A 12,298-nucleotide genomic window follows, 5' to 3' on the forward strand; every position below is an offset into this window, starting at 1 on the left:
CCGAAATATTGTGCGGAAGGAAATCATTAATTCAGAACAAAGCTGATAGGTCTCTAGCTCAGTTGGTCAAGTATCATTTTGAAATGGGAACATTGCATGATATAACCTATCCTCATATATTAACTCAATTATTGTCTTCCCAATCACTCCTCATTTACTCAAACCTAGTATATTCTTGCTTAAATGATGATCCAGCAAGCCGCCCATCTATGCCCAATATTGTGGCTAAACTAGAGAAAGCATTGGAACTTCAATTGCATCGTGAAAATATTGTAAGACCATTTTCCTATTTTATTATCTATTTTTTCTTGGGTGTTCATCATTCTTAAATAGTAATTTTCCTTTTGTCTAAATATCTTTATTTCCTCTTCACCTAAAAAGTAAGTCAACATAGGATGGTAAAACTTAAAAGAATCCAAAATGAACAAGAAAACCCAAAACATCCGGGATGGGTAACGTGGGATTTTGATATGAAAGTTAGTTTTATTTTTTTGTGGTTTTTAGACATGTATGGTATTAGGCATACCGTACAATTAACCGCATTAGAATCTAGAATCTGATATATGATTTTGTTAATGCACTTTTGGTGATAAGTGCAAGGCTTCCAACATTTAGGGTCTTTATTGTACAAGTTTCCAAACTTAGTCCCAAGAAGTTCCTAGGGACAATTTGTCCAAGTTTTGGAAGGAATTTCTTGGTCAGAGTTTTATGTAAAGTTAGTCCCAAGAAGTTCCTAGGGACAATTTATCCAAGTTTTGGAAGGAATTTCTTGGTCAGAGTTTTATGTATAGTTTGGTCCTAAGAAGTTCCTAGGTACATTTTGTCCAAGGTTTGGAAGGGTTTTTGTTTAGTCAGAGTTTTGTATAGATTAGCTTTTGTCTGAGTTTTGTGGCAAAAGCTCTGAGCTTTGTGCTTTATGTTTTTCCGGGCTTTCTAGTTAGTCTTGAAAGTCCGGGTTTCACCTTGTATATATACTTTAATATGGAATAGACAAGGCAACGATTTCTGTGTGAATTTTTGTGCCCTAATCATTCTGTTTTGTCTGGCGGCGCTTTGTGTGAGTGACGTCATTCATCTTCATCAAGAATACTCTGTGTATTCTTGATTTCTCTCTCAAATCCTTGCATTCTTGTGTTCATCTACAGTGGTTGATCATCAGGTGGATTCCGCACACCTGTTGGTTGCTTTAGCTGAGTGAGATCTTACAGATTTTAAGAAATATAGTAAATAGTATCTTTAAGTTGTTACAAACTTGGAATTACTAAAAAAAACATGAAATAGTTACAAGTTTGTGTGAGTATTTGATACATAAAGTCGGCTTTTGGTGAGTTTAAGATCGGATTTGGGTAATGGGTGTACCAACGGTAATTTTTTTACCACATATGACCATATGAGGTATACTGGATACATGGGGATAATTCTTTAGAATCTAAGGAAATCAAACTTGGGTTTATGAGTATTATTCGAGAGGTAACAAAAGCATCCAGGCGAATTGTTTGATGCAGATGCACCCTGGTTGCGAGAGAGGGGTGAGGGGATCAGGAGGTATTGCCCATAGTGATGGTCTAGGGTGATGCTACAGTTTAATTAGATGGCAATCAAATGGAGATGGGTTGCTACACTTTGTACATATCAGAAGCTATATACCTTATCTAATTGTAGTTGTGACTAACTCTCAGATTCAATTTCGGCTTTAGTTTATCTAAAAGTTTAAAGAGGCATTCTTTTCTCAATTTATGTTCAATTTGATAACTCTATTTTTCCCTTTGTCACATATTTGCAGGAAAAGAAGTGGAAACACTTGAAGATTAGTCTCAGTGATATTAAATTAGCAACCCATGATTTCTCAAGGACATACGAAATTGCATCTTGGGATGACGAATGCACTTTGTACAGAGTAGAACTTGACCACTTTGATGAAGAGGGGAAGGACAAAGGAGTACATCCAAAGGTACACAACACAGTAGTTATAAAACGGTACCCCTCTGGACATAACCTATACGGAGAAGAAGAGTTTTTAACAGAAATCGAGATGCTTACCGGTGTTAAGCATCCCAACATAGTCAATCTGCTTGGGTTTTGTGTTGAGGGTTCTGAGATGATCATTGTCACTGAGAATGTTTCTAATGGATACCTAGATGATTATTTGGAAAATGTAAATGTTATGTGTATATTGACATGGGAAAAGCGTTTGAACATATGCATTGATGTTGCACATGCATTGAGGTACCTTCACTTTGAGATGGAAGACCAAAAGATGATAATAAACCGTGATATATGTAGCTACAACATTGGGTTTGATGAGAACTGGGGGGCAAAGATTGTTAACTTTTGGTGGTCTGTATTCTTGCCTTCAAATCAAGAAGACGGAGTTCTCTATCCCAATATACGTATTGGCAGAAAACCCTACAGAGATCCACAGTATGAGAAAACTGGTAAGTTAAAAAGAGAATCAGATGTTTATTGTTTTGGAGTAGTCTTGCTTGAAATTCTGTTTGGGAGAGCAATCAATGACCCAATTTACCTGAAGGAGACTGACAAGGGGTTGGTCCCAATAGCAAGATCAAACTTTGGCACAGAAACACTAGAGGACATGATAGATCCTATACTAAAGGAAGAAGTCAGTGTAAACAATTTCGATCTAAGTAGAGAACCCAACAAGGATTCTTTGCATACATTCATAAACATTGCATATCAATGTGTGGCAGAAACTCAAGATCAACGTCCTACAATGAAAGTCGTTGCCAAGGAACTTGAGAAAGCATTATCATTTCAAGTAAGTTAAAGTTCTAAACCATTAACCATTCCTGTACATATGCAAAATGCTCGTTGAAATCGTTGAAATCGTTGAAATCAGATTAAACTAATAAAGCATAACTCAGTATATGTGCCATAGTATTTGTACTAAAATCATTAGGATTATATTAAAAACCCACTCTTCAATTTTTAACTTGTAGTGCTTAAGTCCTAAACCCTTGCTAACTATTCATGAAGTTACTACAGCCTCTTTTTTCCTTACCAAACTTACTCTCTTTATAGGTTGATGAACATTGTTGACATCTAGGTACAGTTTATCACTTTTGGAAAACGTATTATAGTGCATGTATAATGAATATGGAGCATTTATCATGAATATTAAAAGCATATTGTTCATTGTTTGAAGTCTATGATATCACCAAGTTCTTCATTGTCATTCTAGAGTTTTTTCTTAACCAATTTTCATCACCATTTTGAACAACAACCAAGCCTCCACATCACTACTTTTTAACCAATTTTTTGTTGTCTTCAATTACTAACATATATTTCAACAATTTGTTTATTAGATTGATGGAAGTACAAGCAAGAAGCGGGGTATTTACAGTTGGGAAGAAAAAGTTGAAGACCAGAATGACACCCTTGGCTAAAGCTAAACCCGCTCAAGCAATAAAGTTGACTTTGTGGTCAAAATCCCGTACTTGAATCAAACCAGAATTAGTTGAAGTCTAAGTTTGTTTAATGAACCAGAAGTAGTTGAAGTCTAAGTTTGTTTGATGATACCCATTTTGGCATGGTTTATGTTTGTTTTGTTTATTAATATATTTTGCTACCTTACTAAATGGACCGCATGTCCATTTCTGAGTTAATTCAGATTCATGTGATGTGATGGAAAGGAAAAGGTTAAATACATTTATTGTCATATATAAAACATTTGGTTTTTTTTTTTTTTTTTGGCAAATAGAGATAGAGCCCAGGGTTAACGCCTTTAGAAAAAGTTAGGACATTTTCTAGTTAAATGGGCCGATACCCGGTAAAGTTTTATTAAAAAGAAAATGAAAAATACAAATTTTTTGACTAGTAGCCAATCTTGAGAAATCTCACGCTTCAACTACCCCTGAATTTGAAGAACCCTAAACATTGGCCTGACCCATTGTAATATAATTTGGATCGTCTGTATACTAGTTGGCATTCAATATCGGCCCAAATGTAGCTACAATCCCTTTGAACCGTACACGACCCAGATGGATTATCCAGCTCAAAACAATTCCCATATTGGGCCGATATATGGCCCGAATGATAAAACAAAACCACAAAATACGTAGCAATACAAAGTATACAAATGAAACTACAAGTCCTCAATGCTAACTACAAAATAAACTACTTGAAACTTCGTAGTTTTCTTGACAACACCATTTAGAACTGTGTTGACTTTCGCTCAAAGTTGGCGTTGACTTTTGGTAGAAGTCAACGTTGGCTTTTCATCGATTTTACTTCCCGCTGAGCTGTTCTGCTATGCACATATATTGTCATAACCGCATAAGAAGACCATAAAACTTGCATTTTTCAAAGAATTACTCACAAAACAAACACACCACATGGATCATTGACATGGTATATTTTCTCATTAAACATATCAAAAAGCCATATTATCTTCACTCTACTCATGTAGGAATTCATTCCCATTCAAATGACCAATCTCCATCTTCTAATTAAATTATAAATCTTCAAATGGTAGCAAGCAATATCCAGCATTTCAACTCTTAGTTATTTCCAAAAATCAACCGTATACGGTATACCCCAGATTTATTCAAGACACAGGGCCGGCTCGACCTTTGTGGGGGCCCAAAGCAATAACTAAAATAGAGGCCTTTTCGAGAAAATAAAAATAAGTTTACTTGCAACCTGTAACAATTACAATATAAAGAGAGATTGTAGGTGGATTACACAAATAAAACTTAATGATACTTCCGTGCCTTTGGTTTATGTGATGCTTGAATTGCCATGATGGGTCTTTCGCACCGAATTTCCATATGTATACTTGCAAGAGGTTTTAATTATTGTGCCCTTTAGGGAGGTGAGGCCCAAAGCAATGGCTTGGTTTGAATTACCCTCAAACCGGCCTTGTCAAGACACCCGAATATACATCATATATCAACAACAAAGGATATTTCGTCCAATTGTCCCACCTGTTGATATTTTTTTTTTTTTTTTTTTTGCAGCATTTCAAGGATCTATATATACTCTATAGAATAATTTTACATATCATCTAATTAACAGTGGTTGACCCTGTTTGACTTTAGCTTCAATGTGCATAACAGAACAATTCACCTCGCCAGTTATATGACTTTTTTGTTGAGTTTTTGCCAATTAATGCCATTTAATTGCTGATATTTGTTGCCAATCTTGGCTTTCAGTTCCACAATCTGCACATACATTATATTTCCAATCTTCATAACAGTAGTGGTGTGACCTGTAGGTGGGTGCCCGACATTTTTATTATTGTTTTTAATAGGCTATGAGGTGTGGGGGGCGTGGGTTAGGACATTATTTGCCACATAGGACCATTAATCAAATAGTACACCGTCTCTCTCCTTGATTGATGGTGGTTCCCGTGGGTTCAACCATGTAGATTAGAGGTTATGACCACACAGTGGTTTTGGAAGGTGGATTAGAGGGGTGAGGTTGTGCCTATGCAGAGGGTCATGGTGGTAATGAGGGTCATGACCACACCCTTTAGCCTTATTGTATTGTCATCCAAATTCATTACAAATTCAAATTCAAAATGAGCGTCAATACCCAGTTCCTTTAAATTTTTAAAGTCTGATTAATTTTAGCAAATTTTAATTCAAAATCCAATTTTAAAATTCCAATTACTTTCAAAAATTACAATCTTGTAAAAATTCCATGGACCCAACGCACCTTAGTGATGACACATTAATAGTTTCTTGGAGAGTTGGAGGTAATGGTGTTGGATTAATCTTGACGACAATCTGGTCGGTAGAAGTATTTACTTTAATTGGATCAATATATTTAGGGTCAATTATTTTTATTTGTCATGTTTTTTTTATGTTTAAGTGTTAGCAAGATTAAGTTAGGGGCTGTTTGGTAGCCTCTTAATGACCATTCAGATGTTACCTCTTAATGGTTTAAAACCTCTGAATGAATAAGAGGTAACCTCAAGTCTGAATGGTTAAGAGGTAACCTCTGAATGGTAAATCATCACATGTCACATTCTTCTACCTTCTCATTGGTAAAATTCTTAATGGTTCCATTAAGAGGTAGCCTCTTAATGACCATTCAGAGGTTACCAAACAGCCCCTTAGTGGGCTAATGGGTTACTGGCCTTAATTATTAGTTAGTGGGTTAGTGGGTCTTTGTTTATTTCTATGTAATGTATGTTTTCTACTTTTCTTTATGAATGGGAAGTAGGGTGTTGAAAACAGTAATATTGAATGTTGAGACCAAAAATGAAGAATTATAGTACTATGCTGATTTGTGCAAAAGATCAACAGCTATATTGGCTTATGTTTGACCTGGAGTCAACTGATGCAAAAAGTCAATAGTTCTATTGGTTTATAATTTGGTGTCTGATATGAAAATATGTTGGTGGTATTGGTTAATAGCTTAACTGATCAAGATTTGACTAATCTAAAGGATAAGACCATTGGGTATGGGGATCAGCAGAGCCCCCCTCCCCCCCCCCCCTTCTAGCCTCGTCAAACACCGCCCCCTTGGGGCCCGACACGGCAAAAGCGTCGGATTTCCGACGGTGGAGACGGGGCAACAGTGGTGGGCCCCCATTTTACTTCTCTCTCATCCTTTATATATATATATATATATATATATATATATTAATATACTAGCCTAAGATCCCGCGAGCTTCGCGGGTGGCTTAACACAAACGTATAATATATACTGCCAATGAGATGAACATTGTAATTAAAGAACTTTTCAATATAAACGTATAAAAATATGATTTTTCTCATTTAGGTAAATATGTTTTGATTCATTTTTATAGGTATTGAGATGTTACTGTACAAATGATTTTATAGCAATTTTTAGAACCCGGATAGATTTCATATTTTTATTACTTTTTTATAACTTTGGTTATTTGATATATATTTTCTTAAATAAAGCATTTTTAACAAGTTTTGACCTTAATGCATATTGAGCAGAACACATATTTACATGAACCTATTTTGAGCAAAACCCGTTTTGACTGACCCGAACCTATTTTGACCTAAACATATATTGAGCAGAACACATATAATCAATAATCAATGAAATAAATCATAGTAAAGCTATTTATGTTTAACACGTAAATAAATCATACAAAAAGTAATTTATTTGGTACACATGCAAATTGACAAATACTCTTTGCTACAAAGTAATCACCGGTAGGATTGAGTGGTAGAGTTCTTTGCTCCCATACACATATCGGAGCTTGTAGTTCTGGCATCGTCACGCATGCAATTTATACCAAATACATATTCTCGTGCGTGCCTCATTTAAGCCTTGGATTTATCTACACAAATTAAACAAACGGTTGAGATGCTTTTTCATTAATTATTAATGATTAATACATAAATAAACAAATTATTAATGATTAATACATAAAGTTATTTACATTAATTATTAATGACTAATACATAAATAAAATCCTACAAACAAATTGACATATTAATATGTTGGCTGATGTGTTTTCCTTTTAACTTTCAAACTGAATTATATTGGTAGCCTTGAAAGTATAACTTGCAATGATGAACCAAATGCATTAAGAAAGCAAAGTTGTATCATAAAGGCACTAAGAAAAAATGGTAACAAAGTAGTAATGTCGACCCATTTACAAATCTCAACATTGTCTTCAATGAATTCTCGAATACTATCAATGCTTTCAGTTGGGTGTCCTCTGATAGATCCTAAAAAACATCAAATGTTGGTACTTTGGTGAAAAATCTTAAAAACAACGAAAATATACATTTTTGTACTAATCACAGTGACAGTGTAACACACCTTTTCCCAACGATCAAGTACAATGAACCCGACCAAAGCCACCTTAAGCTGGATCAAAACTATTTTCAGTATGGTGTACTGCCAACTTTCACGCTAAGGAAGTAACTAAGAAATTTGAATCAACTGAATGAGTAAAAAGCATGACATAAACAACCTATTGACCATCACTTAATTTTGCCTATATTATGAGTACTATTCACATACATTGATACCAATTTTACTGAAAATCAGACATATGGAAATTGACCATTGCAAATGTTTACAAACATAATCGAGATAAACGAAAGGAATAAAAAGGATACGAAACAAAGGCAACATCCATGGATATCTTCAGCTGCAACATGAGCAAGAGATGCAACACAGAACAACGCCCAATCCCATAAATGCATATATAAACCTGCAACAAAACATCCTTTTAACACTTTTTCTATCATAACCCATCACAATATTAAACATCAATCCCCTAACCACCTGTTATAAAGCCAGAAATCAAATTCACACAACTCAATCAAAATCAATCCTATGAAAGTTACACACCAATTGTTCACGCATCAACCTCCAATATTTTAACTTCTAGGTTTTTAAATGGGAAAACATAAATGTAATTGTAACAGTTTACTAACAGCCTACAAAATGAAACTGAAGATCTATGGTTAATATTGGTGGGATATCGATTGTTGGCCCTTCACAAAATATTGGTGTCAAATATCGGTTCCGATATTATTGATTTATCGGTGATATTGAACGATATTTGACCATTATTGACTGTCATTGCGGATGCCTTTTGATGTGGACTCGGAGAAAGATTTCATGGCTTACGATTAGAGCATGTTTCAAATATTGGAACTTTTGAGTTTTGACTTTCGATATTGATATTAATATTATATATAATATGTTTTACGTTTTATATATGCATATATATAAGTACTGCATGATATTAAAATTACCGATAAAAGCATTCTCAAACCATTCTCAGCACCCTCGGCTGCAATGAAAATGAAAGTAATGAGAGCATGCAACAGGGGATGTTATAACTAAATGAGCCGAAAGAGAGTATGCTCACCATAGATGAACCTCTCAATTAACTGTTTTGCACATGCATAAGACCATCGTTGTTTCTCGATTGAGCCAAAAATGCAAGGGGATGTGTCTTCTTTGAGAATATAGTAAGCAGGATCCTGTAAGTAGTTAATAACAACAAAGACTTAGCAAGTACTCAACTGATTTATGGAAAAAAGCTACTGAAAGTTAAATATATCTGTATCCTTACCTGTCGTAGAGGGCTATCTTGGGGAAGAAAGCTACCAATGGTTTTCCCATATACTTCACAAGTGGAAAAGTGAATAAGCCACTTGTTATTCTCTGAACAGTACTTGACCTAAGAGATGAAGATGACACTAACGATCCATAAATCATAGAATTCTTCATATAAATGGGAGGAAGTGACTTTTCCCCATGTTGCTTCATAGATACATTAAAAGAAGCATCATTGCAATCACTATTGGAAAAAAAAAAAACTTTAGGATTAAACGCCCATGGTTCCTCAGATGACATTATTAGATTTTTAATATACAAATTACATTTTAACTTTTGAATAGACATATGATAGATGACGTATGTATTAGACATCTAACAATAATTTTTATTTCAACTGATAAATGAAATTAAACTTTAATAAAACCAAGAATGAGTGATGAATTACCTGCATTTCACAACACCCCTTAAGCTTAGATCGTAACTCTTTTTAGTCTGAGTCCGTTTAAAAAGTGCTACATACACATATATAACCACTATCACTCGCGAATCAATGTCCCTTTATATCAAGATTCTTTTAGATGCCATTGTATGGTCCTGATGCAAAGGGTTAGAGCAGGAGAATAGTTATATTACACATTGGAAGAGAGCTTGATCAGCTGAGCACATAGTGTAAGAGATTGTAGCAATACCTGGGGTTCTAACTTAAGGTAGGACTTTATGATTTGTGAAATGTCTTCAATACAATCTGCAATGAAAAGTTAAAACACCAACTATTAAACAAACTCCTCCCATATATAGAGTGTAGAATACTCACGTTTAGTGAATCACGTTAATTAATGGAATGCTTTAAAATGCAACTCTTCAAAATTTGATTGTAACACAAATAAGATGCACCACATTCGAATCAATATAAATAAATATTTTCCATGAAAGTTGGAAGTAATATAAAAAGAATACTTTCACAAGAATGAATAAAATTACCTTCCTTATCAGAGTTTGTAAGCAAAAATATAGAGTCTCGACATTATTGCTTAAAGAATGATTTCCTTACACAAATTTAATAAAGAAAATAGTAAATAGTTAGTAATGAAAATATAAAAATAAAAATAAAAACCATGTAGTTAGCTGATTATTTTCAAAGCAATTAACCTATTTGATTTATCTTAGAAACACATGCCTGTTGTTCCATTTTTATGAATCTTTTGAATATCATTCAGATTATTTTCAAAGCATTTGACCCATTTAACCTAGCTTAGCTTGTTTGCCCCGTTAAATAAAAGACATAACCTAAATCGATGTGTTTCTAAGATAATGAGTTGAACCGCCACCAAGCCACCACTATCAACTCACAAAATCTAGTGCAAAGATAAAAAAAAACATGTTTTTTTTTGTTTAAGCCCTCACGGAGCATGTATATCTCAAACTTATTTGTTATAAATCTCAACCATTTGAACATACATGTCAATGTGTCATATTCACTGGTATCTTTCCTCTATTTCGAGAGACCGTGACAAAATCTATGTATTTTTTATAGCCTGAGTAACACATTGATTAATTAACGGAAATGAGAAAATTTCTTACCATTGTATGCGTTTTTATTAAATTCAGTTGGACCATATGCAAAGATGCAAACATTGTAACCATCACGAGCATGGCGAATGAGGGACCTGGTACCAATCTACAAAAACCCCAACTGCGTAAAGGAAAAAAACATATTCGTATTGGAAAAAATTAAGAAATAATTACATAACGCCAACTAATTAGATAACGACAACTAAGACCATATTTATATTGCCCAAGAGATCTTTACCAGTAGGTAGGTCGATTACCCTAAACCCTCAACCCATTTTTAAAAATAAACCAATTTCAAAGCTAAACTAATGTTGAAATAAAGCCAATATTTGGGACCAGAACATGATGATTTACCGGTATAGGCAATGATGTAGAAGTTACTCCTCAACAGAGATCTCAATTTTATACTTGTTCAGCAATCGCTTCCGCTCGACACTCAAGTATATCTGTTCAGCCAACATAAATTCACATGGATAAACAGATTATATCATGAACATAATTAAGGGGCAAACATAACATTCAAAGAGAAAGAAAAACCTTTGTTTTGGTCTCACACATGACATCCAACTGCTGAAACCTAAGAGTAAGATGTCTAGCAAGCCGACTTTCAAATATCCACGGCACGCAATGCAGCCCGGCTAAAGAACATCATCAAACTTCCCAAAATTTTCCTTTATAGCATCAGTAGATTGATCTACTTGAACCAAACAGAGCAAGTTCCCCATGATTTCACACTAAACCCAACACAACGAAACTCATCACTGTCATAATATAAAGTATAAACCGAGTCACCGTCATAATCCCAATCGGAACTCTAAATCGAATACCTTGAAGATGAAGATGAGAATCCATGGTCTAGTTGAAGGAGGCGATTGCTTCATTTTCTCTGCAGTAGCTTCGGCTTTTTCTACTGATTTTGTGGTTGCATAACAATTCAAAAGAGCACTGTAAACTTGGAGCTTATTGACATCATCTGGAAGGCTCTTGAAATATTGCTCTGCTTGTTCTACCCCTTGAGCTTTTAACAACAAATCCATCCGAGGAAAATTCTTGACCTGTAACATACTATTCATAAGTATATATACCAGCTAACATACTATTCATAAAAAAAAATATCAAAACTAACTTAGGGAAGCAAGTAGCAATCAAACAATCACCAAAAAAACGTCACTTCTGGAAGCAAGTAGCAATCAAATAATCATAAAAAATTTCTTTTAAACATTAATATTCGACTTATATCATTGGTGATCTGTTAGTGTGTTAAACCGACAAACCTGAACCCGAACCCGAACCCGAACCCAAATATGATTTACATTTTTTATTCGTGACATCAACTCTAACCCGGACGCGCCGGCTTAGATAAATAAGTCAAATACGTTATAAATAGGGTAAGGAATTGTAAACAGATTGTCATTTAACCCAATTAAAAGATCAGTATGACATTCATTTAGAAAGTAAATACGTACCATTTTAATTAAAAATAAGATTAGTGATAACAACATTTTAAAGTCTCTGTTTCCTATGCAAATTGCAACATAGATAATAACTCCATGATAAGATGTATAGTAAAACAAATATACATTCAATCGAGGAACTGAGAATTACCTTGCAATGGTGTGAACAACTTATAAATCCAAAATTGATTGCATCATCGAAAACAAACAACCCTAGACAAAAAGGGAAATAATAAAAACTACAA

The 12,298-nt window shown here is 34.3% G+C and overlaps 1 protein-coding gene and 2 long non-coding RNA genes across 3 annotated transcripts in view; 1 reads left to right on the top strand and 2 right to left on the bottom strand.

Annotated features, from left to right (window-relative positions):
• Nucleotides 1-3,536, top strand: part of LOC110891423 — a 38,466-nt gene extending 34,930 nt beyond the window's left edge. Inside the window, exons 7-9 of the mRNA XM_022139115.2 lie at nucleotides 1-272; nucleotides 1,784-2,776; nucleotides 3,324-3,536. The exon at nucleotides 1-272 is cut by the window's left edge and continues 661 nt beyond it. Coding sequence (XP_021994807.1) covers nucleotides 1-272; nucleotides 1,784-2,776; nucleotides 3,324-3,404 — 1,346 coding nt within the window. The 3' untranslated portion in view covers nucleotides 3,405-3,536. The remainder of the gene's footprint in view (nucleotides 273-1,783; nucleotides 2,777-3,323) is intronic.
• Nucleotides 3,537-8,725: 5,189 nt separating this feature from the next.
• On the bottom strand, nucleotides 8,726-9,172 carry LOC110891426. Its single transcript, XR_002565330.2, has 3 exons — nucleotides 9,041-9,172; nucleotides 8,834-8,948; nucleotides 8,726-8,755 (listed from the first exon to the last, which is right to left on the bottom strand). It is a non-coding gene; the product is annotated as an uncharacterized LOC110891426 (long non-coding RNA).
• A 1,448-nt stretch (nucleotides 9,173-10,620) lies between these two features.
• LOC118484328 lies at nucleotides 10,621-11,203 on the bottom strand. The gene is made up of 3 exons (XR_004873352.1): nucleotides 11,137-11,203; nucleotides 10,954-11,045; nucleotides 10,621-10,720 (listed from the first exon to the last, which is right to left on the bottom strand). It is a non-coding gene; the product is annotated as an uncharacterized LOC118484328 (long non-coding RNA).
• Between the last annotated feature and the right edge of the window lie 1,095 nt (nucleotides 11,204-12,298).

This window comes from Helianthus annuus, chromosome 11 (assembly GCF_002127325.2).
Source record: "Helianthus annuus cultivar XRQ/B chromosome 11, HanXRQr2.0-SUNRISE, whole genome shotgun sequence".
In the NCBI taxonomy this organism is placed as follows: Eukaryota; Viridiplantae; Streptophyta; class Magnoliopsida; order Asterales; family Asteraceae; genus Helianthus; species Helianthus annuus.